This window comes from Triticum aestivum, chromosome 4B (genome assembly GCF_018294505.1).
Source record: "Triticum aestivum cultivar Chinese Spring chromosome 4B, IWGSC CS RefSeq v2.1, whole genome shotgun sequence".
In the NCBI taxonomy this organism is placed as follows: domain Eukaryota; kingdom Viridiplantae; phylum Streptophyta; class Magnoliopsida; order Poales; family Poaceae; genus Triticum; species Triticum aestivum.
In genome coordinates, this window is record NC_057804.1 from 239,024,854 (window position 1) to 239,052,709 (window position 27,856).

Below are 27,856 nucleotides of genomic sequence, written 5' to 3' on the forward strand. Positions count from 1 at the left end.
TCGGGGCCGATCGCCCTCCCCCTCCCGCGCGGCTCGGCTCAGCCCCCCCGCCCCCGGGATGGGATCCTCCCCACCCCGGAGCCTCGCCGCTATGTGCCGCCCCATGCCTCGGCCCCCGGGGGTGTGGCCCCGGCTCCGGCTCCCGGTGGAGGCCCCGCCCGCGGTCCGGCCAAGAAGAAGAAGCGGCGCGGCATGCGCGTCGCGCCGCCCGTCCCCCGCCCGCGGGCCAAGGCTCCGCCTCCGCTCCGGGTCCTGTCTCCGGTCTCCCTCGCCCCCCCTGTTTCAACTGTGGGGTGAGGGGACACTCGCAAGTCACCTGCGTCAACCCCCAGTGCTGCTACCTCTGCAAGGACCCCGGCCACCCCGCCCTCCTATGTCCGGATAGACCGGTGGTCTCGGAGCTCATGATGTATGGGCATGGGATCGAGGGGTTGGGCTTCTTCCACCTCGAGGTCCCTGATGCTCCTCCGCCGTCTCCTTCCCTTCAGGCGATTGTCACTGTCGTCGATGGCGTGGCATCCCCGGAGATGATTGAGGCGGAGCTCAACCATCTCTACCGTCACCAGTGGGACTGGGTGGTCACCCCCACCGCTGGCCACATCTTCTCTGTCGTCTTCCCCGACTCTGTCAGCTACGGCTACGCGATGCGTAGTGGCCGGATCACTCTCGCCCTCAACCAGCTGGTGGTTGAGATCTCCGAGCCGGTTCTCGATGCTCAGGCCGTGGCCATCCTCGACACCGCCTGGATCCTCATCTCCGGCCTTCCCGATATTGCGCGGTCCGAGCTCGTCATCCGCCAGATGTCCCGTCTTTTGGGCAAGGTGGTGGTGGTTGATGAGCTCTCTCTACGCAAGGAGGAGGAGGTCCGGGTCAAGGTCAAGTGCCTCGACTCCTCCAAGCTTCACACCTCAGTCCGCGTCTTCTTCAACGACCAGGGCTTCGACCTCAGGATCGCCCCCGAGCCTCCCAACCACGTTGGGCGCCCCCGCTCCTTCGACGCTGGCCTCCCTGGTGGCAACCCGGGGGCTGGTGGGGACTACCACGGCCGGCACCGTTCCCACCGCTCGGATGAGGAGGGGGCTTCCGAGGACTCCCGCTCCCCTTCACCCTCGCCCCCACCTGCCGGGGGGGGGGGGCAAGGGCCGCCAGGCCGTCCCTCTCCCTCGGCTGGGTGACTCTTCTCTCGCTGCGGCATCTTCCTCCGAGGGGAGCGACATATCCAGTGTGGGCTTGGTGGTCTGCCTGGCCTCCTCCCCGCGCTCCCCCACCTCGTCCCCTCCCATTGAGCCGGACTCGGTGGACCTGCCCCTCGGCGGCCCTCCGGTGGAGCCGGCGAAGCCCGCGGAGGGGCTGGCACCGCGGGCGGGTGCCCCCCCTCCCCGGCCACCTGCTCCCTCACTGCCCCGTCTCCTCCTCGGCTGGAGGATGCCCAGCCCGCTCCCCTACTGCCGGACGCCCCGGCCCCGGTCCTGGCGACCCTCCCCGCGCTCCCTCCTCCGCCACCCCCTCCGCCGGCTGGGCCGCCCCCTCCTGCGCCTCTCCTCATCGGATGCGCCGGGCCGGCTCAGCTGGCCCCTCCGTCGCCGCCTGTGCCGGGGGAGGGTGCGACTCGCGTGCTCACTCCGTTGGCGGCTCAGCCCCCTCCCCCCCGCTCAGCTGCGCACTCCCGTTGCGGTAGGTCGACCTCCTCCCCGGTGGTGGCCTCCCGCCGGAGTGCGCGGCTGGATGCTGCCCACCCGGAGGGCTGCCCGGCTCTGCCCATCCCCGAGCGGGCGGAGCTACGCGTTGCCGCCCGTAACCTGGAGCCAGGTACACCTCCTGTTCCCCCCTCTGCTTCGTCTTGTTCCTTTTCTGCGCTTGAGTCTATTCCCTTGGGCAACCTCGCCAAAGTGGCCTCCGACTCAGCTATCATTTTCAGGGGGGAGGCTAGCCCCCCTTTAGTTCAGATCGCAGCCATCCGGGCTCGTGAGATCCTCGATGGGAAGCTCGCGGAGGCTCGGGCTGCCCTCCTTTCCCCCCCGGACGCCTCCGCGGACGGGATATCTCCCACCCCGACCGGGCCGCGGCTACCGGCTCCCCCACCTCCGGGGGAGATCCGTGGCCGTACCCGCTCCTACACTGCGGCTCTTCGCGCGCAAAGCGCTTCTCGTGTCCTGGGGTCAAGCAGCCCCCCGATGGCTCCTTAATGCGAGCCCTCTTCTGGAACATCCGCGGCTTCGACCATGATGGTCGTCGTCGCCAACTTGTGGACTACATGCGAGATGAGCACATCGACATCGTTGCTGTCCAGGAGACCATGCGTCGCGATTTCTTGCTCCCCGAGCTCGACCGTTTGAGCTCCCACCTCTTTGCGTGGCACTGGCTCCCTTCTAGTGGGAGCTCAGGCCACTCGGGTGGCATCCTTTTAGGAGTGAAGGATGCCACCTTCGAGGTGGGTAGCATGGACCGGGGGGAATTCTTCGTCAGCATGGAATTATTCGAGAAATCTCTCAACTTCAAGTGGGAGATCATCATTGTATACGGGCCTGCCGACCATAGTCGGTCGGCTGCCTTCCTCCAGGAGCTTCACCGAAAGATCTCGGCGGCCTCCCTCCCCGTGGTTGTGGGTGGCGACTTTAACTTGATGCGCGTGGCGGAAGACAAGAGCAACGATAATGTTTGCTTTGCCCGGATGCAGATGTTTAATGACTTCATCGCTGACCTCGCCCTTCAGGAGATTGACAGGATTGGTGCCCGGTTCACCTGGACCAGTCGGCAAGCCGCCCCGACCCAGTCCGTCTTGGACAGGGTCCTAATGTCCTCGGATTGGGACCTCCGTTGCCCCCTTGCATCTCTCCGCGCCATCACTAGGATTGGCTCGGATCATGTCCCCCTTCTTCTCTCCTCCGCGGACGAGCGTCCGCCGATCCCTCCTCGCTTCCGCTTTGAGACCTTCTGGCTCTCCCAGGCGGGTTTCACCGACGCAGTCTGCGCACGATGGATCGAGGCTCGGGAGCACCCCCACCCTCGGCCCCCCTCGGCTATTGACACGTGGCACTTCTGTGCGAAATGTAGCAGACAGTTTATGAAGGGGTGGGGGGCCAACCTTGGTCGCGATGCCAGAGAGTGCAAGAAGGCGCTGCTTACCGCGATTCAGGCCCTTGACCTTCGGGCCGACATGGTGGGTCTGTCTCCAGATGAGTGGCTGGCCCGCTATGACCTCGAAGACCAACTCTCCGTGATCTACTCTGATGAGGAGGCATATTGGCGCCTTCGGGGTGCTCAGAAGTGGGTCCTGAAGGGTGATGCGAATACTGCATACTTCCAGGCTATCGCCAACGGCCGCCGTAGACGCAACACCATCCCCCTCCTCTGGGATGGGGAGACCCTTCTTCAGGACCCTCGGGACATCCGGACTCATGTCGACGGCTTCTATAGGTCCCTTTTCTCTGCCGCTCCTCGGAGCGGCATCTCCCTCGCCCATGATTGTTGGGCCGGCATTCAGTTAGTCTCCGACGCGGAGAACGCGGCCCTGACGGCCTCCTTCTCTGAGCAGGAGGTCTGGGAGGCTATCAAGGGTATGAATGCATCTTCTGCGCCGGGCCCAGATGGCCTCCCGGTCATTTTCTTCCAGACCTTCTGGAACGTGATTAAACCGGAGATCATGGCCATCTTCGAAGAATTCTTTGTTGGATCTATTGACCTGGGGCGCCTCAACTATGGGATCATCTCTCTCATTCCCAAGGTCCCTGGGGCGTCCGACATCCGCCAGTTCCGGCCGATCACGGTCATTAATGTGATCTTCCGGATTCTGGCCAAAGGGTACGCCAATAGGGTGACCCTGCTTGCCGAACGGATTACCCACCCTAACCAGTCGGCCTTCATTAAAGGTCGATATATCCTTGATCGAGTCCTGGTCCTCCACGAGGTCCTTCACGAGGTCCGGACCAAGCGCCTTAGGGCGGTCTTTCTGAAGATCGATTTCCACAAAGCCTACGACTCTGTTAGCTGGACCTTCCTCAGGGAAGTCCTTCTTCGGAAGGGCTTCGATGACCGATGGATCACTAGAGTCATGAAAATGGTCTCTTGCGGTCGCACGGCGGTCAACATCAACGGCGAGATTGGTCCTTTCTTCCCTACCCTTTGTGGGGTTCGCCAAGGCGACCCCTTCTCCCCGTTCCTCTTCAATATGGTTGTGGACGCTCTGGCCTCCATCCTTGATAAGGCCAAAGCCGCTGGCCACATCCGTGGGATTACCCCACACCTTTTTGGGGGCTTGGGGATCTCCATCCTTCAGTATGCTGACGACACGATCATCATGGTCTAAGGCTCGGAGGGGGACATCGCCAACCTCAAGTTCCTCCTGCTCTGCTTTCAACAGATGTCGGGCCTCAAGATCAACTTTGATAAGAGTGATGTCATGGTGATGGGATATTTCCCCTCTGAGTCTATAGCCATCGCCAACAGACTTAATTGCCGCCTGGGCTCTTTCCCCACCTCCTACCTGGGGACCCCCATTAGCGACTCGCGTCTCTCTTCCGCGGACCTGAGGCTCGCAGTTACTAAGCTCCAGTCCCGTTGCGAGCCCTGGCAGGGGAGATGGCTATCTAAGGCGGCCCGGACTATTCTCATCAACTCTTCCCTCTCTAGTCTCCTGCTGTTCCTTATGAGCTTCTATAGCCTCCATGAGTCTCTCCACAAGGAGATCGCCAAGATCCAGTCCCGCTTCTACTGGGCTGGCGAGCATGATAAGCAGAAGTACCACATGGTCAGTTGGCCTGACATCTGCAAGCCCAGGGAGCAAGGTGGCCTGGGCATCATGTGCTCCAAGAGGATGAATATAGCCCTTCTCTCCCGCTGGCTCTGGCGCATCGCCCAAGGTCATGGCGGCCTCTGGCTCGACATTATCCGGAATAAATACCTGCGGGGCCAGCCACTTGCCTTCTGCCAGAAATCGGGCGGCTCCCAGTTCTGGCAGTCTATTGTTCAGCTTCTCCCGGTGCTTCGCATTGGGACCTCCATCTCGGTGGGGTCCGGCCTCTCGACGCTCTTCTGGTTTGATCGTTGGGCCGGAGACTCCCACTTTGCGGCCCGCTTCCCCGCCCTCTTCTCTATCTCCGTCGACCCCATGATTTCGGTCAATAGGGCTCTTCTTGACCTGGGGCGCCTTGCTTTCCGTCGCCCTTTTGGGCCGGCGGAATCCGCTGCCTGGCGTGAGTTGCTTGATTGCGTCGCGTTGCACGAGCCGTTGGTGGATGGCAGGTCGGACCGTGTCCGGTGGCGGCTGGAGCCGTCGGGCCTGTTCTCCACCAAGTCGCTTTACTCGGCCATTGCCCCTTCCTCCGCCCCCTCCCCTTATCGATGGTTTGGTCCGTCCGCGTACCACTGAAGATTCGCATCTTCATGTGGCAGTGGATTCGCGGTCGGGTCCCGTCTAGAGTGGAGGTCTGCAAGCGCAATGGCCCGGGCACCGGTATCTGCCCGCTCTGTGGAGTCCCTGAGGACTCAAACCACATCTTCTTCTCCTGCGTTTCCGCCCAATTTCTCTGGAGCTGCTTTCGTGAGGTGGTTGGCGGTAGTTGGTGCCACACCAACTTCCCGGACCTATTTGCTGAAATCCAGTCGTCCCCCGTGTCCTCTCGCCACATTAGGTGGCTTGAGGTTGGGGTTCTCGCCTGGACGCTGTGGACCGTTCGCAATAAGCTTGTGATCCAGCACGCTCCTCTTCGTCGCGCTACTGACGCTCTCTACAAATTCGCGGGTTTCTTGCAGCTTTGGCGGCCGCTTAGCCGCCCCCCGGACCGTGACGCCATCTCCGCCTTCATCGCCGACATCCGATCGATGGCCGTCCGCCTGTCGCCGCCGCCACCGCCGCCTCCGCCGGAGCCTGATTAGGCGCCTTGTGTGATGATGATGTTGTTTTTTCTTTCCTTCTGGGCTTGTTGAGCTGTGCCCTCAGCAGAACCTATGCACTTTGTCGTGAGACTTGGGTGTGTGTGTGGACTTGTGTGGGTTTGTATGCTCTGTGGCGGTTTGCTTTATTTACAAAGCGGGGCGAAAGCCTTTTTCGGTAAAGGAAAGTCTCGTAAGAAGAATTGGTGACGGTCACTCAACAACAATTTGGCATGATAAGTGGATTTTTCAAGTACCTTATCTATGTAGCTTGTTTGTCGATTGAGCAAGGACCTAGTTCAATTGGTGCAGTACCTGTTGGATGTAGGAACAGGCAACTGGAATAGTGAGCTTGTTCATAAGATCTTTATTCCACCGGGTGCGGATGCTATGCTAAGTATGTCGAGACAGCAATCAGAGATGGGCGATTTTTTGGCACGGGAGTGGGAGAGATCAGGGGTTTTCTCGGTTTTCCTAGCACTATTAGTGGGGGTGATGTGAACAGAGAAGCAAATTCTGCCACCCATAATAATGCTAGGGAGGCACTTACTATGTATGCTTGCTTGCTTGCTTGATTTTGTAACCCCTGCATTTTCTTCAACGTTGTACAATCGGGTGTGAATCCGCATATTACTATTGAACAGTGCCTTGAGGGTGGTTCTTATAAGAAAAGGCACAAATTTGTTTTTTTAGCTCACATTTTAGCGTGTTTCAACCTGATAATTTACAAGCATGTACATTATGTCTATGTATATGTTTATTTTTCTAAATTTGAAGTTTGAAGTTTTTAAATTCAGCCTCTGTTTGGTATTTTCGCTTCGCTTCATTAACCATATATTTGGAGCTACTAAATTATGTTGTTGTGTTGTTCTTATTTCTTTAGTGACATATATGAGGTTCCAGTACTTTTCCAAAAGTGTCAAGTTAGTCCTAATTCCACATAACTACTCATCAGGGTTCTAAAATTAAGTACGTGATTCACAGGGCGGCTTATTTGGGTCTTCTTCTATTCCACTCTGCTACCACATTCTCCTCTCCCGGGTGCCCTTGTTGTTGACGTAAGAACACTTGTACTGCTCCGTAAGTGGTTCTGTTAGTGAAAGATTGTAATTTATTACTCCCTCCGTAAAGTAATACTCCCTCCGTTCTGAATTACTTGTCTTGGATTTGTCTAGATACGGATGTATCTAGACTCATTTTAGTGCTAGATACTTCTGTATCTAGACAAATCCAAGACAAGTAATTCAGAACGGAGGGAGTATAAGAGTGTTTAGATCACTACTTTAGTTATCTAAACGCTCTTATATTAGTTTACAGAGGGAGTATTAAACATTGTTGGTACTGACACATAACCAAAAGAGTGTCAAGTTAAAGAATGGAAAACTAAATTCTATAGTTGTTGCATGCTGTTTCACCTAAGTATCTCCAAAAGTTCACCAAAGTTACATCGATGGCATTGTATATTCAAAATGGAATCAATTACATAAGTATAACCCAAAGGCACAGCAACACGTTAACCATTTTGTTATAAATTGCATGTACACAAAATAAATAAATATTCATAACCAGTACTCCACCGAGGAAGGGGGAATCTGAAATTTGTGCAAACGAATCAGTACAAGGGTACAAATTCTTATACAAGGAAAATCACTGTAGTGTTTTGTCAGTATTTACACGATACATGGACCATGCTATTTTTTGTAACTTTGAGAAGAATGTGACGGCACTAGCATATGATGCAACAACTACAGTAAAACGATTTGTATTTATTCAGGTTTTTTTTTCTTTATGTACGCTGTAATAGTGCAGTTTCAGCAAGTCATCTGAAAGTTTTAGCTGTTGTCAGGAGGACAGAAGGGATTTATGAATGGACATACAAATAATGAAGACTCGATGAATGATATTGAACGCTGTTAGACTAACAATACAATCTATGGTTAAAATTGATAGATGACAGCCGCTGGCGTGGTCAGCCCACCTCCCGGTTGTGCCTACCATACAACATGTGTACAAGGTGGCAGGTATTGGAGCAACGGAACAGATTCAAAGATAGTCAAGTGTTATCTTGGCCTCCAGCTACCATGTGCTGCAATGAACGACATAGTTTAGTACTATCATCAACTTCATCATAAGCTGACGAAATGTGTGGGAACTGCTCATTTCATACTTCCACATTTTGAGCAAACCCCATCTTACACGGTTAAACCAAGCAATTTATATAGTGCAACACAAACATTAATAGGAGGAATTACTGATAATTCACTAGAAGATTAAAAAATGATTTTTCTTCCATAGTAGCATAATAATAGCAGCTTCAAACAACACAAAAGCCATCTATGAAATTACAGAGTAGGTTTTTTTTAAGTAGCACGGAGTACTAAGGAACTGGAATTGGATTTTCTAGACAACTTGACTTGTAATTACAGAGTAGTTTTTTTTAAGTAGCACGGAGTATTAAGGAACTGGAATTGGATTTTCTAGACAACTTGACTTGTAATTAGTAGAGACGATCGGGCAAATAGATGCAACTCACAACAGAAAACAGAACAGTGCAGGATGAGTAGTAACATACCTCCTGCGACATGAGGAACTTGAGGATCCATAGACCACCCACCTGGCGGAGGATCTGATGGACATCCATATTGCATTGGCGCTGCAGATGCTTTAAAATGGTCTGGAGCAGGTGGTCCTGGATAACAATCAGGAACAGATGAAATCAGCTCGATACTATACTGGGTGATAAAATAGCAGTGAACAGTGTTCTCGAGGGAACTGCATAGCATGAAATATTAAAAAAATGCAAACTAAGAAAAGGCTCGCAATTTGATCGTTTAAGTATTTATTTATTGAAGTGAGGGATTCAAGACTCATTTCCACCACTCTGAAATTAAGATAGAAGACTAAGTCCGGGTTGGTCAGTTGGCATTTTGTGCGCCCCCCACCATTGCACAGCAGGAGAATTCTCCATGTTGAAATGATATAACCATGCTAAATAAGAAAAGTACCTGGCGGAAAAGGAGGAAATCTTCCCCTGTCAGGGTCATGGAGCATCGCCCCCCTAATAGCTCTCTCGTCAAAGTGATGTCCTCTTTCATCATGGCGATACCCTCTATCATTCAAGTGGTGTCTCCTATCATTCCCGTGATGCATGTTATCATGTCTGTGATGATCTCGATCATGCCCATTATAATGATGGCTCTCGGGATAAGACAAGGAGTTATTACTCCATTGTTGTGGTCTTTTATTAGGTTCTGATGGCATATGAGGGAATTGACTTGGAGGCGGAGGGGGCGGTCGCTGCATATGATATCCCTCATTAGGCATCGATGCAGTGGGACGTTGATGGTAGTTATTTCCATGGTATGGTGCTGGTGGTGTGGCGAAATTGCCATGAGGTCCAGTTGAATTGAGTGGCGCAATCTGATTTCGATGCACACCATATCCTGAATTGCAGAATGATGGAGGCTGCAACGGAGCTACCGAGGGATTCATGCTGCGTGGGTGCTCCACAATAGAATGTGGCTGCTGACTTTGAACATTCTGCAAAAAGGGGTCAGGGATTAATTTCACAATACAACAAAGTTAAATGCCTGCATGGGGAGGAAATGTGCATACATAAGTAGCAACAGCCGGATACGGCCCAACTGGATCAGATGCCATTTGTGAAGTTGCCTGCAACTGCGTTCTCTGAGCAACGGGAACAGGTGGAGGAGATGATGGCAACGGTGGGGGTGATGGAGGCCAATTGTTCGGGAGGGGAGGACCGTTATCTGAAGGATGGTGATAAGATGGTGTGCAGTTGGTATCACTTCGCTCTGGTTGGGATCTGGTACTAGCTTCAGCTTCAGATGGTGGAGCTACATCCTCCACCTCAAGCTCGCCATCAACATCTTCAAGGATGAGCCCATGCTTCTCTACAGGTATTTGAGATTCTCCCTTCTCATCAACACCTGGAGCCTCATGTTCAGGTGTGACGGCTTCAAAACTAATGTCCTCAGAGGAGCTTCCTTCATCGTCTTCAAGTACTTTTGTGCAAATTAAGTTTGGTATGTGAAAACCGGTATTGCTGAGGAAAATAATGAAGAGTACGTAAACAAGGGGAACCAGAGGGAGCCATGAACAAAAGATGCTGCTGCATAGTTCAATACAAGTCAGTGTGATTTGGTAGACTAACGTAGCGAGGATTAAAACAAAGGCCCTCTTGGCACAAATCATGAAATCAACAACTATAATGACAGTGCCACACGGCAATTCTGCACTGCATGCAGTATGCATGATCATATGAATCATGTGGATGGCACATCTTGTGTATCAGCAGATTTGTCTCATGTATATTATAAAGAGTGTGTGTTACAAATAGCTCAGTATCAAGCGACTGTACCGAGTCCTCTCCTATAATCCTGGGATGTCCACCGATCGGGCGCTAAGATTCTGTAACTATAACCTCCTAGGAGGCATGTACTCTCTCTCATCTTTTCAATGCAATGAAACGCAAAGATCCTTTTGCGTTTTCTCGAAAAAATAATTCTTTACATTTTCTTGCTAATGTGCTAGCATAGAAAAAAGGGCAGGTGGTTCATTTCTATCTTGGTGGGTTTTATCAAATACTCCCTCTGTAAACTAATATAAGAGCATTTAGATCACTACTTTAGTGATCTAAACGCTCTTATCTTAGTTTACAGAGGGAGTACTTGCTAGTTGGGTGCTGGTGTCATTAATACATCGTAGCTCAGCTGCTTTAACGATCAACCAAGGCCCAATGCATAACACTCGTACTCAAAATTCTAGAAGTGCAGATGAGTTCCTGCCGCAATATTGCCTGCTTCCAATGTTTGAGGCATGGGGTCTCGAAACACCAAATGGCTCTCTTCATGCATGGCGATAAGGATATAGCCGTATAGGCATAAAGCATAACCTGGCCTACCAAGAACTTTCAGAATGATCCAATTTTAGGTATGGCCTATGTCATCTAGTCATCATCGTCTCAAATTGTGTGAGCACATAGAAAAACAGAAGCATTCACACTAATACATATCACTTAAAAGTTAACACCATTATTCAATGCTTGAACAGAAGGGCCACGATTGACGGTTTTTTAAGTTGGCTAGCGTACCTCCCATACTCATCAACAAGCATTCCTTCGTTGTCACGCAATGGGTCATTTAAAGCTCTGTCTGTCCTTGAAGGATGGCGAGAGCTGCCAAAAGATGCATCATTGATAACCTCGAGTTCTCTAATATGGTGACGAATGATTTATTCTGGAAGTGTTTTCCTCTCAAGCCAAAGTTTCAGAACCTAACAATAAATAAAAACATGTAAGGGGTGGGGAAAGGAACAGTGTATATGCCATCTATTCTACCAGATTATAGAAGGCACTTGCCTTGAGACATTGCCTTCGATTCTCCCATGCCGAGTTTCCAGGAGGTGCGGCAGCATAAAGTAAACGAGGCAGAACCGCCTGAATAACGGAGGGGAATACATCACCAGTTCCACCTACAGAATTTCCTACGGTGCTGAAAATTAATAGGCATGCATAGACAACAACAACAACAACAAAAATTGCGAACCGACAACAAGAAAATGTTGAGAAGGAGCATATAGTTACCTTTCTGATTGCAAGAGCATTGAGTTATTGAATCAACAAGAAAGATAAGGTCCACCCTCTTATATAAATTTGTTTCCTTTTCCATGCATTCAACAATAATATCAATCGCCTAGACAGTGGAGGAAAAACTGTGTTAGAAAAACTTGATAGCAATTGGTTGCATGGAAGCCATGTTTATCTTTGTATTGGCAAGCTGAAAACAGCATGCTGTTTGTTAATATAAGATTTCGTCAACTAACTTAGAATTTGGAAGTGGTAAATAATGCAATGACTGCAAGCATTATCACTCGTTAGTTCCAAGTCCGCAAGTTCTAATATAGATTGCCATAACATATCAAAGACATAAAAAGAAACAAAAAACCATATATTAGAGATATGCCGCTTTCACCATTTCTACTGGCGAAATTTTGTTCTGCATAGGTCACAATCACATCACATAATATAACGAAGACGCTCTGACGTGTTCTTAAAAGGGAGGTGGAATCAAACAAGGGTTCCTTAGTAGCACAACCATATGCCACTATTGAGCTACCCATTGATTCCCCACGGCAAATAATATAGAACTGGTGGTTGGCATGAAGAACATGGCATCAAACCAGGCCAAGTAAACCAAGAACCTAAATAATTGCCAATTCACCAACAAGTACAAAAATTGACCGTGTTGAATTAATCTACAAACAAGAAACTCATGACAACCCTAAAAAAGCATAACTGCAAAGATCTAACAGTAAAAACAAAGTACAGATATGCATGGTCTAACCTCCCAAGCAATGCCATGTTTAGCGCAATCAATAGCAAGACGTGTCGCATGTGCTATGTTTTCTTTTGTTCTTGTCAGCGTATCAAGAAAAGTTCCAAAAGCCTTCCGTGCTGCATTAGCCTCGTTGCTCCTTGCTACTTTTTTCACATCATTCTCTTGTGGGTTATCAGAAGGACTCCTAGAATGAACACTGTCATTTGTAGGTATCCGATTCGAAGGTGAAAGCTGTCCATGTCCTTCCTTAAGAGGTGTGCTGACTAAAGGTTTGGAAATATACTTGCCGTTCAAGAAGTTATCTGAAAAGGAAGTTGACCGAGAGAACCTTCTAGCTTGGGCAACAGCAATGAGTTCTTTCATAGGCATTGCATCTGGAGACATGCACCTATCCTTCAGGTTTCTGTGGTTCAGTTCTTTCAATGCCAAAGCTGAGAAGGTGTGCCTAAAGATAAAATAAGTATCATCATGCTTTTTAAGGCTGCATTATTAATATAAGAACCAACTGGAAGGTAAGATAAAAAAATATCAGACAGGGCAAAGACAACTGTGAAGTTGGGAGACATATCCAACATATATTCAACTCGGTAAACTGGATGCTGCACTCAGAATGTACAAAGTGTTATACTGATTATGAGGCATGGTTTGGTTGAAGTGAAAGAGTTCAATCACTATTCAAGTGGCTAATTACCAGGAGACAACTGAGTTTTCAGTGGGGATCAGGAAAGCAGAATATAACACAAAAACAATTCACTATTCCAAAGAACGGCGTGTAGATGAATAGAAGGGGCACAAATTCATCATTAGGGGCATATGGGGCTAGATAGACAGTACACCTTCGGTTCAGATGTATAGGGCGCATTCCCACTGTCAAGTTCCAAGCATTGACCAATAATTAAGCCAAAAATACCAGGGTTATGTGACACACAATTGTTGCCATTGGATTCATAATCAAAAGCACTTTATGTTTGGTAACTTTACAACTGCTCATAAAATATTGTGCAGGCAACTTACAGCAAAATATTTAGCTTGGACAGTCAAAATACGCCTCATATTTCTGAACCAGAGGGAGTACCACAATTCTCATTATTAAGAAAGGATTGTGAAGGACAAATGAAATATCCCTCAAAAAGTCAACAGAGCATCCAGCCATCCACATATATGCAACATGGACGAATTTATCATATATGACCAAATAAACTATAATTAGATAATTCCGAATATCCAACTCATAGAGCATCAAATTTGCATAGAAAATTTGGAGCATCCAGCTCAAAAATATAAATAAAAAATACAGAAGTAATAAGTATATCATCGGTAAGTGCAACCAAAATGCCAGTCATATCGCTTACCCAAGCAATTGAGTATCCAGAGGCAGAGCATCTACATGGATGGAAACATATTACACTGGATTAATAAAATTAGGAAGAAAAATTAATTTGGAATATAATACAGAAGGCAACATTAAGTGAGAATTAACGCTCATCACCACCAATTTTTCTAAGTTTCAAGCAGGGCAAGGATCTCAGATTATACCAGCATAAACTCCTGTACATCGGTAGAAGGCAGTTTCTGTAACTAATAGGCCTTCTCTTTTCAGGTATACTGTATGTTTTCCAAATAAATCAAGATTCAAACTATGGCGCCAGAGAGCCCCATCACTACATTTTCTTCCTGCGTCTGAATCTAATCAAACGAGCAAAAATATACTGCCGAGACTCAATGGTAAATCGTATGCCTATACCTTCACTGCATATTCGATATTTCTATGGAGTACTAAAATCAAACATCTTGATAAGTACCACTTCTCTTTCGATCTCTGTCACAAACAAAAACAACTTCGTCATATGATTCCAAAAAAAAAATTCCTTCCACCATCAGTAATAATTACCTAAAGCAATCCCACATTTGGGTGCAATCATGGATGATTTTTAAACCCCTCACAGATTGCCAAAGTTGTTCAGACCAGCAAATAGCAAATAGCTGGTACTCCCTCCGTCCGAAAATAGTTGTCATCAAAATGGATAAAAAGATATGTATCTAGAACTAAAATGCATCTAGATACATCCCCTTCTATCCATTTTGATGACAAGTATTTCTGGACGGAGGGAGTATGTGTCATCATTGCATGAGAAAAATGTCTAGCATGTCTGTTGTACAATTAATGTACCGTGTACCATGTCAGCTATCACGGCTTTAGTTAGTTAGCAATAACTACAGAAGGGTGTAGTTTGCTATTCCTTCCTGTAAAACCACCAGAGATTGCCCTAATAGCACATACCCGAATCTCAGGATTGAACAGATGGTGGATGAAGATAGCCCACCAGGGATAGCACATATTATCCTTGACGCCAACAGTTTGTGTATTATTATAGATATGCCTAAGATGGATGAATTGCATATTTCAAGCCATACCACCCTTCTTTTAAATAGTTAATGTAATCAATGTCTATCTAAACATACAGCTTCAATAGTATACTTCAGGTGAAACAACTATGCATTACATGGTAACATCATTCTACACAAGTAAAAAACAATTGTAACACAAGATTCCACCAAAACATGACCATAAAAGAAATAGCAGGTGCCGTAAATTTGTTGGAGAAATATGGCTGACATGAAGTCATGAAGATATGGAACATATCAGTGTACACAAATAATTGTACATACAAAAGCAAAGATTTACTTTGACATGAAAGATAGAGCTTACACTTCAAATGTTCGGGTATCTGCATCAGACTGTATACTAGAAGACTTGGTAGCAAATGAAGAGGTGCTTGTGGTATCACAAATATTGATTGCTGATGCTAAAACAGTATCACCACATGATACTGAATCACTGTCCACATTATTATCAGAGAGAAGAGACTTTGGTTGGTCAACTGGCTCGCCGCATCTGTCATCACTCCTATTAACATCAGAAGCAGGGCAGCCGATTGGTTTTGTATCACTAATGTAGCTGATTAGCTTGGAGACATCATTACAGCTAGGTTTCCGAGAAGATGATAACCGGTCATGTACAGCTATGGTCTGTGTCACATCAAGGGCAGGCTCATTCAGTTTCATGGAAACAACTACATTTTTATTCTGTAAAATTGATCCTGAGGTGTGTGTTTGGCCTGTTGAGCTATGCATTAATTGCATGCCTGATGATCCAAGGCTTTCAATTATTCCAGATCTGTTAGGGCTTGTGACTACTGTGTCTGCCGATTTACTAGAATGGCTGTTTTCTGCAGACACACAACCATTTAGAATCAACTGCTTTGATCCTCTCTCTTCAGGAAGACTACTAATAGTTTCCACAACATTAGCATACATAGCTTCTAAAGCACGATGGAGGCGTTTTGATGGTGGCAAAGCAGCTTCCACATCCAATGTTAAACCACTTTTTTTTTTTTTGGAAAAGGGGACGTGCCCCAGCCTCTGCATCAGAAAGATGCATACGGCTCATATTATTAAAAGGATAAACCAGTAGCATAGTACCGAAAGGTCATAGTACAAACTATAACAAAATCTGTAAATAAGAAAAGCCCAAAGCCACAACCGGCTGGCAAAAACAATAGGATCACTACATGTCTATCCTATTACATGACCGCCATCCAAACCGGTTGAAAATATCCCGAGCTACCATCTCCCATCGGGTAGACGCAGTAACCAAACGCTCCCTGGCCTCCGTCGGAGTGAGTAGCGACCACATACGGATGAACGCCGTGGCCCTGAAGATAACCTACAAAAAGTGAATGTTTGTTGATCGGTTAAAGACTAAGTCATTTCTGCAATTCCATATTGCCCACAAAAGTGCACAAACGCCAACCCGAATGTGTCTTGCAATGTCAGAATCCACCCCATCTAGCCATGTTCCAAATAACATACTAATAGAGGTGGGCTGACTAATATTAAAAGCAATATGAACCGACCGCCACAGAATCTTAGCCAACGGGCAATCGAGAAAGAGGTGTTTGATGTTTTCAGAATGATCACAGAAGCTACATCGAGACGGACCTACCCAATTACGTTTTGTAAGGTTATCCTTAGTCAGAATGACTTGTTTATGCACAAACCACATAAACACTTTAATACGTAAGGGTACCTTAACTTGCCAAACATGTAAGGAGGTAGGGATGACAGTAGAGTTAATGACATCCTGATACATTGATTTGACCGAGAACACACCGTTCTTAGTAAGTTTCCAATGCTGCTGATCAGGGTGAGAAGACAACCGGACATCCATTAAACGACGAACCAGATGGAGCCAGGCCTCCCAACGATTTCCAACAAGCGTCCGCCTAAAGTTGATATTGAGGGGAACAAATTGTAAAACAGTAGCAACATAGGCACCTCTACGTTGGACTATGTTATACAAAGAAGGATATTGAAGTGCTAGTGGGGTCTCCCCAAGCCACGTATCCTCCCAAAACCTCGTCGTGGTACCATTCCCAACAATAAATTTAGTCTTGTTGAAAAAAATTTGTTTAACTCTCATCAAACCCTTCCAAAAGGGCGAGTCGGAAGGTCTCACAGTCACCTGAGCCAAGGTTTTAGCAAAGAGATACTTATTGCGTAAAATCTGTGCCCAAGTGGCCTCCGTCTCAGATGGCAACTTAAAAAGCCACTTGCTAAGGAGACATATATTTTTGATTTCCAGATTTTCAATACCTAGGCCACCTTGGTCCTTAGGTCTGCAGATAATATCCCACTTCACAAGTCTATACTTCCGTTTAAGCTCATCAATTTGCCAAAAGAATCGAGATCGATAGAAATCTAACCTTTTCCTAACTCCGACCGGAACCAAGAAAAAGGATAACAGAAACATAGGCATACTAGTAAGGACCGAATTAATCAGAATTAATCGACCTCCATATGACATGAGCTTTCCTTTCCAACAGCTCAGTTTCTTTTCAAAACGATCCTCAATACATTTCCACTCAATATTAGTTAGCTTACGATGATGAATGGGTATACCTAAATACGTAAATGGTAAAGAACCCAATTCACATCCGAACAATTGTTGATACGAGTCCCGGTCATCATTTGCTCTTCCAAAGCAAAACAATTCGCTCTTGTGGAAGTTGATTTTAAGCCCAGACAATTGTTCAAATAAGCAAAGCAGCAGCTTCATGTTCCTTGCTTTCGCCATATCATGCTCCATAAATATGATAGTATCATCAGCATATTGAAGAGTGGATATCCCGCCGTCTACTAGATGTGGAACCAGGCCACCTACCTGTCCTGCATCCTTTGCCCGACCTATTAAAATAGTCAGCATATCAGCCACTATGTTAAACAGGATCGGTGACATAGGGTCTCCTTGCCGTAGCCCCTTGTGTGTTTGGAAATAATGTTAAACCACTTGGTTGGTATTCTTTATTCTTCCAGACAGAGTGACCATCCCCTAGCAGGACAGGCACGTTTAATATGGATGACTGATCAGCTGAAGAAGCATTGCTAATATGCATAACAGAGTGGTCAGCAGGTGCAGCAAGCCCTGATCTATTATTAGCAACATCAATCTGGCCAACTGTCTTTGGTGAAGCCACTGACTGAGGCCTTCCCATTCGAACCCTTGCTCTTTTGACCAACGGCAAGTGTTCATCTCCGTCTGACTTATTAAATTCATTCTTCGAATTTGGAGAATCTGTGAGTCTTCCACTCAACTCAACCTCGAATTCCTCGCCTTTATTGGGTGTCATACAATCTGTAGCATGAGGAACCCAATTTCTATTTGGCTTCCTTTTTCTCTTGAAAATTACTGTTGACTGCATGGGAAAACTTGATGCACCATTTGATTTTAATTTTAGCGCTGAAGCTCCATTTTGAGATGCTTCGCTGTCACAGGTATTATCTACCTTAGCAGTAGAAGACAAATTTTTATTGCAGTCACTAGCCCCAGGAGTTCCAGGTTGATTGAAGATGCCTACACTTGAATGCACACAAACCTCATCCAGCATAGAAAGGGCGCCTGAGTTCGCTTTGTCATGCTCTGGGTATTTAAGAACAGTCAAATCTTCCTTATTGTCATCAGAAACCAAATCAACAGAAGCCAAACTGGTTTCACCCAAAAGCTTACAAGAACCCTGAACTTTTCTGTTTACAACACTCAATGAACTTCTCGACATCCGCAAAGCTGGAGCCCTGCTCCGTGCGTAGCTGTTCTGAGCGTATGCATCCCTTAATTTTTTTTTCGAAAATGAACTAGCAGACAAAGGGATATTCCTCATCTCGTCAAGCATGGATATGTTTTCAGTAGGCCCATCAGGAGCAGAATTTACAACGCATCGCTCACTCCCGACTAAAGTGACAGAAGGCGCATCAGCAGTGACCAAGTCGCGATCTCTTGCAGTGACTGAATGGTCTTCTAATTTTTTATCACTAGACATGTTAGAGCTCTTAGCTAGATCTTTAGTATCCAATCTGCTATTACTATCACCAAGATTTTCTTCACCTGGTATCACTTCATCGGCAGTAAGATCAAGCTTGTTACTATCTTCCTTCAAAGAATCGTAAACATCAATTATCTCATCAACTGCTCTTACAAAATCAGCCCCTTTGCCATGTCGCTTAGCAAGTAAAGACCTCCTTTTCTCCTCAGTGAACGCCTCCAGTTCTGCATAGTTGCAGAAAGCACTACAGTAGAAAGAACGAGAGGTCAGACATTCAAAGAGAAAACAGGTGTCATGTCGTAGTTATGGTAATTCAGTTCCCTAACACATGTTCTCTGCACACCTTGCCCTGCTGGGTCAAAACTCAATACAAAAGGACCCCCTCATAACTGTTACATGTGAAAAACAGTATTGTCCTATATAGTAAGCTTAAGTAAAAGACTTGGTATGTTACTGAAGCTGCCTTCAGTACTGCATTTCCCATTTTTGTAATTATGCTGCAATTAAACCCATTAAGGGGGAAAGACTGGGCAAGCGATGGGTTATGCCACGTGGCACTCGCTGGTTGGCTGAGGTGAGGAAAAAAATTAGGATGGAGATGAGGGTTTTTTTATAATGATTTTTTACATGGAGTTGAGGAAAGGTTTGCTTTTTTTATGGACATGGGTGCTTTTTTGTTAGATGGAGGTGAGGACCCACGTGGGCAGCAGAAACGAGCGCACAGCTTCATCTCAGGAAGCACGCAATGGTGCGCCCCGACCACTAGTTCCCCAGCATACTGGGTCAATTGTATGAAAGCTACCTGCTTCGCATCTCACTTCATCTAGTGACACTTACCAAGAGTATATTCCAACACCCAAAAGGTGCCTTGGGTATGAAGGTATTATCTAAATCTTGCTCTATGTTTATCACTATTTTATTATAGTTATGTTCCATCAACATCCTTTGCACTAGATATTTTGTTTTAATTTTTTAATGTAATATTGTTACTTTGGATGACAAATCTGTAATATTATTATGTGTCAGTCTAAGTATTACATATTAGCATCTAAATGATATGTTCAAAAGTTTTGACTGTGCATATTCTAATATGGCACCTATTTTGTAGTTACTGGTACACAACATCTATCATCACATTTAGAAGTCATATGTTACGCACAACTCGTTTGTTTCAAAATACTGAGAGATTGAAATTAGCTTCAAAGAAATCTATTATGTGCAATTGGGTCCTCTACTCCCATATGTGACAAACCCACATGTCAGACTCCATTCTGTCAGAGGCGTGGATCTCATACCTTAGCCCGTTAGAGAAAATTATTTAGTTCCAACAAGTGTGCCTTTGGCGTACCATCCGGAAAGCTCCTGGGATTCATAGTCTCCCAGCGAGGAATAGAGGCCAACCCAGAGAAGATCACGGCGCTCTCCACGTTGAGCACGCCGACCGAGCTAAGGACGTTCAGAAGCTGGCCGGCTGCGTCGCCTCTCTGAGCCGATTTATATCCCGGATCAGAGAGAAGGCGCTCCCTCTGTACCGGCTCCCGAAGAAAACAAAGGTGTTCGTCTAGACCGACGAGGCAAAAGCAGCCCAGGAAGAGATCAAGCAATTGCCAGTGACCAACCCAACTCTCGCAGCACCCCCGGACGGCAAGCTGATGTTGTTGTATATATAAACCACCAACCAGGTGGTGAGTGCAGTAAGTGCAGTCATGGTGGTCGAATGCGAGGAGGATGCTCGTGCTTATAAAGTCCAGCGGCCAGTTTACTACGTTTCCAAGGTGCTTTCTCCATGCAAAATCCGATACCCGCATTATCACGAGATTACTTTCGCCGTGTTCATGGCATCCCGGAAACTGCAGCATTATTTCCAGGCCTGCCCCATTACGATGGTAAGCCAAGTACCCTTGTCCAAAATCATCAATAATATCAAGGATGCGGCCGGACGAATTGCCAAATGGGCCCTGGAACTGTTGCCTTCTGAAATCAAGTACCAGTCACCGTCCCGCCCTTCAGCACGAAGGCACAGCCGGCGCCTGCATTTTCTTGCATCCGGTGTCGTGGTAATCTCACGTCAGATGCCAGGGGGTGGCTTATCGGGGGTGGAGCCATGAGGACGTCGTCGGGTTCTGGAAGCGAGAGTGAGCATGAGCTTGGTAGCACACGAGACGTACCCAGGTTCGGGGCTCTCCGGAGAGATAACACCCCTACTCCTGCTATGATGACTACGATCAAGAGTGTACAAGGTTGCTCCTTAGCTGTGTTGCTAGAGGGGGAAGAAGGGCAGGGCTCTCCCTTGCTTCTCCTAGCTATGGTGTGTGGAATGGAGTGGATGGTGAATCTTTGCATGGGTGAGCCCGGGGGGTCTTATAGGCCGACCCCCCGGGGTACAGTGGTAAAGCTACAAGGCCTGGGGCCGGGTGGTCAGTGTCTAGGGTCGCCGGGTTCTCCGCCGGCTACTGGGGCCCGCCTCTGGAGGGCCTCGCCTGTAACGCCCCGGATTCGATGCGCCAGGTGTCTGCCAGTTATTCGCCGTCGTTGCCATGTCATTTGCTTGCGTGTTGCATTTTATCATGTCATCATGTGCATTTCATTTTGCATACGTGTTCATCTCATGCATCCGAGCATTTTTCCCGTTGTCCGTTTCACTATCCGGCGTCCCCTTCTCGCCTCTCTTCGTGAGTGGGTGTTGAACTTTCTCGGAATGGCCCGAGGTTTGTCAAGCGGCCTTGGTATAGCACCGGTAGACCGCCTGTCAAGTTTCGTGCCATTTGGAAGTCGTTTGATACTCCAAGGTTAACCGGGTAACCGTAAGGCCTCTTTTGTGTGCAGCCCAACAACCCTTCCAAAATGGCCCAAAACCCAGCAAACTCCCCTCATGCTCTCGGTCGTTCGATCACGATCGTGTGGGCGAAACCGCTCCTCATTTGGACTCTCCTAACTCCCTCTACCTATAAATATGTGTTCCCCTTCGGATTTTTCGCAGTCCAACCCTAGCAAATCTTCCCCCGCGCCGCCCGCCGGCGCGCCTCCCTACCGAGCCCCTGCGCGCCTCCGCCGCGGATCCCCGCCTCCACCGCGCCGCCCGGAGCTCCCCGCCGGAGCGCCCTCGCCGGCGCTCGCCTCCGCCGCGGATCCCGCCGGCGCAGCCCTTCTCTGCCCTCGATGGTGCCCCGTTGGAGCTCTGCTCCTTCGCCGCGCGAGCCCGTGCCCCATCCCGCCGGACCTCGCCCCGCCACCGCGCGCCTCGCCGGCCTCCTCCCTACGTCGCCCTCGCCGGAAGCCTGCCGCCCTCGCCGGAGTTCGGGTCCGGTCAGATCCGTCCAGGTGGGACGAGATCCACCGGGGTCCCGAACCAAACGTCGTGCCCCATCCAGCTCCGCTCCGTCCTGGGATCTCCCCGTCCAACTTTTCCCGCGAGGTGATATTTTCTGCTAAGTCCTTAAATTACTGCACTCTGGTGCATACTTTGACCTGCTGTATCTCCATGCATACTGCTCCGTTTTGTGCGTGTAATATGTCAAATTGTTCGCCTCAACGAGTACTTCATTTCATTCCATTGCATCATGTTCATTTGAGCTCATCTTGACGCCTGAATCTTCGTTGCAAGAGTGCTTCATGATGTTGTCTGCTGTCTGTTAACAGAACTTGCTCTTTTGTCAATTTTTCCATGTTTGATGCGTGCATCCTATGAGGTTGATGTCTACATGTGTTTTGATCTATACTATGTCTTCTTTATAGAGGTGCTTACCATTTATTTTTGTGATCTATGTGGTGACTAGCACAAGCATGCAAACTAGGCCTCGTGATGTTGTTGATTTCAGTCCCTGTTCTGCTGTTATTTTGATGCCATGTAAACTTGATGCTACAGAGAGATCCATGCATATTTTGAGATACTTCAGTAAGGATGTTTTGAACATATGGTTATGCTCTATCCATCCATGCCCATGGTTGCAATTATGGAGTAGTCTAGCATGTCATTTTCGTGCTCTACTTTTGCTTCAAAATGTTTCCTGGCAGATTGTTTACATGTTATTCAATTTTGCCAAAGTTGTTGTTGTTGATCCGTGTATGCTATGATGTTGTTCTTGCCATGTATAGCTTCTATGCCATGTCTTCTTGATGGATGTATGCTTAGTTTATCATGAAATGCTCTGTAGTGAGTGCATCGAGCTCACGAACATGCCTTCATATTTCTGTTTCTGCCATGTTTGAATCTGTAATATAACTTGCTATGTTTACGTGGGTGCCATCATATTTTCTGTTCCTTTTTGGCTCATGGTCAGTAAAGGACTTTTGATCTATGGGATTAGTAGATTCATACCATGCCTTTGTTTGTCATGATAAGTTCCTGTAACATGTTGTTTGATAGCTCTGAACATTGCAACCTGATGTTATTTTCTGCAAAGTCTGAACTGTTATTCTTTGCAATCTTGCCATGTGTGTTTGAGCATGTTCTAGTGATTTTTGGAGATAGCTCAGTGTTCATGTTTCGTTATGCTTCACCTGTACATCATGTCCATGCCTTTTGTTACCATGTTGAGATGCTGTAGCATGTGGTTTTGGTGCTTGCAATATGCCTAGTTGCTGTTTTGGACAGATTCTTGCTATAACTTGTATAGTGTGTGTGTGTTGAACCGTTGCTCCGTTTTGAGTGTGCTCTATATGAAACTTGCTTGATTTTGCATGTAGTTTCATATTATCATGTTGCATCCTTGTTTTGAGGTGTTTGCTTGATGTTTGGGTGCATTTCGCATCAATGCCATGTTTAACTTGTTTTGCTCATATCTTCTAGGCCGCAGCTCCGAATTAAACGAACTTTATATGTAACTTGACTAGAATTTCGTGTAGATCATCTTGGTGCAACTTAACTTGCTGTTTAACAACTTGAACTTAATGTTTGTTCAGATCTGGACCAATTTCGAAATATGCATATGAGGACTTACCGGAATTGTTATATGTTGTTCCCAACCTCATTTAAACTTGTTTTGATGTGTTGCTCTTGTATGCATCATCTCTTGCCATGAGTAGCTTCATGGAGCCTTGTCATGCATCATGCTTGTTGTGCATCATGGCTTGTTCTTGTGTGGTGTGTTTACTATGTTGTGTGTTTCTTCTCGATAGTTCCTGTTTTGTTGCGATCGTGAGGATTCGCTCGTCTACGCTTGGTTCGTCTTCGTGGCATCATCTTCTTCATGAACTTGTTCTTCTTCCTTGCGGGATTTCAGGCAAGATGACCGCTACCCTGGATCTCACTACTATCATTGCTATGCTAGTTGCTTCGTTCTATCGCTTTGTTGCGCTACCTATCACCTGTTTATCAAGCCTCCCATATTGCCATGAACCTCTAACCTTTGACACCTTTCCTATGCAAACCGTTGTTTGGCTATGTTACCGCTTTGCTCAGCCCTCTTATAGCGTTGCTAGTTGCAGGTGAAGTTGAAGATTGCTCCATGGTGGACAGGTTTTTGTTGGGATATCACAATATCTCTTATATTATTAATGCATCTATATACTTGGTAAAGGGTGGAAGACTCGGCCTTTTGCCTGGTGTTTTGTTCCACTCTTGCCGCCCTAGTTTCCATCATACCGGTGTTATGTTCCTGGATTTTGCGTTCCTTACGCGGTCGGGTGATTTATGGGACCCCCTTGACAGTTCGCTTTGAATAAAACTCCTCCAGCAAGGCCCAACCTTGGTTTTACCATTTGCCTCACCTAGCCCTTTTTCCCTTGGGAGTCGCGCTCTCGAGGGTCATCTTTATATTATCCCCCCGGGCCAGTGCTCGTCGTGAGTGTTGGTCCAACCTGTCAGCCGCTGGTGGCCACCAGGGGCAACTCTGGGCTGGCCTACCGGAAGTTTGGACAATCCGGTGTGCCCTGAGAACGAGATATGTGCAGCTCCTATCGGGATTTGTCGGCACATCCAGGAGGCTTTGCTGGTCTTGTTTTACCATTGTCGAAATGTCTTGTAAACCGGGATACCGAGTCTGATCGGGTCTTCCTGGGAGAAGGTATATCCTTTGTTGATCGCGAGAGCTTATCATGGGCTAAGTTGGGACACCCCTGCAGGGTATAATCTTTCGAAAGCCGTGCCTGCGGTTATAGGCAGATGGGAATTTGTTAATGTCCGGTTGTAGATAACTTGACACCAGATCCGATTTAAAACGCATCAACCGCGTGTGTAGCCGTGATGGTCTCTTTTTGGCGGAGTCCGGGAAGTGAACACGGTTTCTGGGTTATGATTGACGTAAGTAGGAGTTCACAATCACTTCTTGATCATTGCTAGCTTCACGACCGTTCCTTTTGCTCTCTTCTCGCTCTTATTTGCGTATGTTAGCCACCATATATGCTTAGTCGCTGCTGCAACCTCACCACTTTACCCCTTCCTTTCCCTTTAAGTTTTGCTAGTCTTGATACCCATGGTAATGGGATTGCTGAGTTCTCGTGGCTCACAGATTACTACAACAACAGTTGCAGGTACAGGTTTTGCGATGATCATGACGCGAGAGCGATGCTTGCTTGCGTTGAGTTCTTCTTCTGCTTCTTCGATCAGGGGATAGGTTCCAGGTCGGCAGCCTGGGTTAGCAGGGTGGATGTCGTTTGAGTTTCTGTTTGTGTTTCATCCGTAATCGGATGATGCTCTTATGTATTGTGATGTTGTATTCGTGTGGCATTGTATGCCTCTTGTATGTATCCCCATCTATTATGTAAATGTTGATGTAATGATATCCACCTTGCAAAAGCGTTTCAATATGCGGGTCTATCCTTGGTGGGACCTTCGAGTTACTTTTGGATAGGGTCACATATTGGGCGTGACATCGCCGACTGCCGAGAATCCAACCGACAGGTAGGGCCCGCCGCCTGCGGGCCACGCTGATTGCCTTTCGCTATAGCACCGTCCTTGCTGACAGGGCCATGTCAGAGGTCGTATGGCTACAGTGCTCCGTCAGGCGGGTTGGTGGCCGCCTGGTCAACGCAGACTGTAGCCATGCCCTTCCGAGATTCGGGGGGAGCAGGTGGCACTGTTGCTACGCTCCGTCTTGTCGTAGTGGTTGAGTGCAGGCTCCAAGGGAGAGGACGGGCCGGCTGCTGGAGGCCGGCCCGTACCCAAGCCGCCTTCTTGGAGCGCGTCGTCTTCTGGAAGCCGGCCGTGTGACCAGTCGGCACGAGGGGCTTAGCTGGCCCCGATGTCTTGAAACATCTTTGGGTGTGGATGAGGCTACCCGGGGTCTATCCCCCCGACAGTAGTCCCCGAAGCTGGTGAGGAGCCATGGATCGCAGCCGGAGTGCCTCAGCAGTTTCCCCCTCTGAGAGATCCTACACCTTTGTCTCGTCCGGCCGGGAGAAGCCGCGTGCCAGGAGCCGGCCGCGGCGAAGGCGACCGCCTGTTGAATTTGAATCGTCGTGGCGGGCGACGGAGAGACGCCGCCGGGTGGCGCGCCCGCTGCCTGTTGCCCGAGCACCACACGTTGCCAACGGGCCAGGCCGGCCTGCCAGCCCACGCGCGCGACGGGACGCCGCCGAAGGCCCGGGCCCGCCACTACACGGCCTCAGCGCGCGCGGATCCGCTGCAGCCGAGGCGGTCGGTTGCCCTTCCTAGCGCGGGATTTGATCTTCCGGTAACCCTATGCCAGCTATCGCTCTGCAAATACTTGTCTATTTGCATTATGGTTACTTTCCATATGTCTAGCAATATTCATTAGTATCCGTTGTCATCGTCATTTTGAGCCTTTGATTCGATATGTTTGTGAATGGTCGCAATCATCATTCGAAATTAGAATTCGTCCCTTTGGCTCAGACGTCACTCTGGACATGAGCTGGTTCTCGACCAATCAAATTACCGTCGATTGTACCCCTAAGTCTATTCAATTTTTCCATCCTTAATCAGAGTGTTTGCTTCTGATCCCTTGATTCATAAATCATAATTCTTTTGTATTTAAGCTTTGGAATTATCCTGATATTTCTATAATCCGATGCCTTTGCATTCTTTCTTCCTTTGATTGAGCACCGATACTCACCTCAGCTCCATTGTGGATCACCAGATCCAATGTTGGTTTATTACCCGACAATGTCCTTCATATTCAATCACCTTGTGAGTTCTTCCCCCAATATATAATGCCTTTGGTAAATTGTTTTCTCAGATTTGGCTAACCATGCTCGGCTTTCGAGCTTGTGTTATTTACTCTTGAAGTTTGTGGTATATGTCCCTAAGATGCCCTTATGGGTTGAACCTATGCCTTCCCTAATCCATATGAACTCGAGAGTTTTCACGAGTCTTACTCATATGGTGTTTTGCCAGATAAAATTCCAACATTGCAACTTCTTCGAAATTTTAAGCCAAACAGGGAGAGCACATTTTAAGAAAGGGACAATTAAGGAATTATTCTGCTCCTAAAGGTCGAGGAGCAGGTTATTTCCTTGGCTTGTACACCAATGTATTATTGGTTGTAAAACTCCATATGACAATTTCAACTGAACATGTTGGTAGTTGCATAGAAAGAGAGACTATTACACACTTGGAGCCCCCATGTCGATCCTAGTGGCGAAACCCTAGCCGCACCCAAGACCCCCTCCCTCCCCTCGCCGCCGCCGGAGGTGCCGGTGTGCTTGCGCGTTGTATGGTGGGAGCGCGCAGTGGCGCGGCGGGCGGCTGTCTGCGCGCAGGGGAGGTCGAGATGGCGTGGAACACATGGGCAGGGGCGCTCCTATGGAGGCAGATGGCCACTACAACGAGCGGCAAAGTTGTGGGCGCGGGATTGCCCTGGTCCATGACAACGACTTTGCCCCCACCCACCCTTCTCCCTCCTCCCACCTCTCCCGGCCGCCGTCGGTTGATGCCGCTGGGTTGGTGAGCAAGCGCGCGGCAACCCTGACGGTTACTGCTATGTTGTGCCCAGTGGATCGTGGCGGCGGAGGCTGAGGGCCGGGCGTGGTGGCGGCGTGTTGCAGGTGACTGTTGTCGCCGGCTAGACGCGCTCCCGGCGGTGGCCGGCCTGCTGGTGCTATACTGGCAGGTGCCCACTCCCGTGACCTCAATGTTCCTAGGCTTCCCTCCTCCATGTGCGTCAGTCTTTTCCAACGTTTTTCCCCATGTCCGGTCTGCCACTACATCTGAGGTCTTTGCTCATGGGTCGGGGCGAAATCCCCACGTGGCGACAGCCTGCGGTGTCAACGGCGTCGCCCGAGGGTGCCATCACCTCCTTGGAGGCGCTGGCATGACCCTGAGCGGATGTGACAACCCGAGACCGGCAC

At 48.2% G+C, this 27,856-nt stretch overlaps 1 protein-coding gene across 1 annotated transcript in view; it reads right to left on the bottom strand.

Annotated features, from left to right (window-relative positions):
* Nucleotides 1-14,793: 14,793 nt before the first annotated feature.
* Nucleotides 14,794-27,856, bottom strand: part of LOC123091891 (protein HUA2-LIKE 2) — a 38,924-nt gene continuing 25,861 nt past the window's right edge. The window contains exons 3-4 of the mRNA XM_044513512.1: nt 17,571-18,854; nt 14,794-15,606 (exon numbers count right to left, since the gene is read on the bottom strand). Coding sequence (XP_044369447.1) covers nt 14,937-15,606; nt 17,571-18,854 — 1,954 coding nt within the window. The 3' untranslated portion in view covers nt 14,794-14,936. The remainder of the gene's footprint in view (nt 15,607-17,570; nt 18,855-27,856) is intronic.